Genomic DNA, 1,773 nt, shown 5'->3' with positions numbered 1-1,773 from the left:
AGGAACATAGAACCATAACACCTCTATCAGCTGATCCAACAGGAACATAGAACCATAACACCTCCATCAGCTGATCCAACAGGAACATAGAACCATAACACCTCTATCAGCTGATCCAACAGGAACATAGAACCATAACACCTCTATCAGCTGATCCAACAGGAACATAGAACCATAACACCTCCATCAGCTGATCCAACAGGAACATAGAACCATAACACCTCTATCAGCTGATCCAACAGGAACATAGAACCATAACACCTCTATCAGCTGTTCTATTCTCCTGTTTTATTTAATTTCTTCTTTAATTTATTTTCTGTTTATATATAATTCATGTATATATTGTGTATTATTTCTGTACTTTCTCAAAAAGAATTCTGCATTATTTCAGTGTTTCCTCTGAGCTTTCCTCCTTCTCTCCCTGAGGTACGGCCCTGTGTTCTCGCTGCTCCTCGGCCCTCACCTCTCGGTGGTCTTGAACCGGCACCAGGAGGCCAGAGAGGTCCTGCTGCAGCGCGGGAAGGAGTTCGCCGGGAGACCCTTCATGGTGAGGGGGGGCTTCATAAGAAGTGCTCAATTTAATTATAAGAATATTCTAAGTCTCTTTAAAAAGTCCTAATTTTGTACAAATATCCACATTTGTTCTCAAAAAGGCCATAACTTCTTAAAAAGGTCTACTTTACTAATACTGTCCTAACTTTCACAGGAAGACCAGGATTTTCTCAAATTCTTTTATTTTTAAAACATGTCCTTGCTACAGAAAAAATACTGGAGAAAAACAGGAAAAATAAAGAATAAATACAGGAAATAAATACAGAAAAAAGACCCCAGAAATAAAGAACAATATACTGAATAAATGACAGTCAAGACTTTTTTTTATTCCCTCGCAGGTGACCACGGACCTGTTGACCCGGGGGGGGAAAGACATCGCCTTCTCAGACTTCTCTCCTCTCTGGAAGATGCACCGCCGCCTCGTCCACGACTCCTTCACTCTGTTCGGGGAGGGCAGCGGACGCCTGCAGGACATCGGTACAGAACAGCATTAATGCAGGACATACCATAATACTGCAGAATTAAGAATAATGCATGAAAAATAATACGATACTACTCCTGTATATTTAACAAAAAAACCTGTCTTTTATTTGTATTATTGCTGAACAGATGTGCAAATGTTTTGAATTATCTGTGAACACGTGTTAGTGGGTGACAGGAACATTATCTTCCTTCCAATCTGTTTCACTCGTAACGGTCTTGAGTCTTTTGAGTTTCATTTAAGAATTGTTCCTCTTCGACGGTCAAGGGGACTATTCACTAACAGGATGTGAAGCTACAGAGACTTTGAATATCAAATCAAATTAACAAAAACAAGTCTGCTGCTCTGGTTCCTTTAAAGATGAATAAACCTTAAAGTGTAATCTCTTCCTCCAGCTGGATGTAATAATAATACTTGTTTTTATATATATTTATTATGTGTTTCCTTTAGTCCGGTCCTCGGTGGACGACCTGTGTTTGGAGCTGTTGTCAGGAGGGGGGCGGGGCTTCGACCCGTCGCCCGCGGTAACGAGAGCTGTCACTAACGTGGTGTGCACGCTGGTGTTCAGCTCAACGTATTGTCACGGCGACGCCGAGCTGCAGGAAGTGATGCGGTACAACGACGGCATCGTGGAGACCATCGCCGGGGGGGGGCTGCTCGACATCTACCCCTGGATCAAGGTGCCTGAAGTAGACCCTCTCTAAAAATAACTCTAAACTTTTAGAAAAAAATCCCTCATA

At 42.2% G+C, this 1,773-nt stretch overlaps 1 protein-coding gene across 1 annotated transcript; it reads left to right on the top strand.

The window, feature by feature from the left end:
* Positions 1 to 426: 426 nt before the first annotated feature.
* Positions 427 to 1,713, top strand: LOC104948527 (steroid 17-alpha-hydroxylase/17,20 lyase-like; the record flags this gene model as incomplete). The annotated part of the gene is made up of 3 exons (XM_010774761.1): positions 427 to 547; positions 891 to 1,029; positions 1,484 to 1,713. Coding segments are annotated over 3 exons (490 nt in total), but the record flags the coding sequence as incomplete, so codon positions are not given.
* Between the last annotated feature and the right edge of the window lie 60 nt (positions 1,714 to 1,773).

This window comes from Notothenia coriiceps, unplaced genomic scaffold, assembly GCF_000735185.1.
Source record: "Notothenia coriiceps isolate Sejong01 unplaced genomic scaffold, NC01 NC01_scaffold00000195, whole genome shotgun sequence".
Lineage (NCBI taxonomy): Eukaryota > Metazoa > Chordata > Actinopteri > Perciformes > Nototheniidae > Notothenia > Notothenia coriiceps.
The sequence above is the reverse complement of the archived record's forward strand: the minus strand, read 5'-3'. Positions and strand labels throughout refer to the sequence as shown.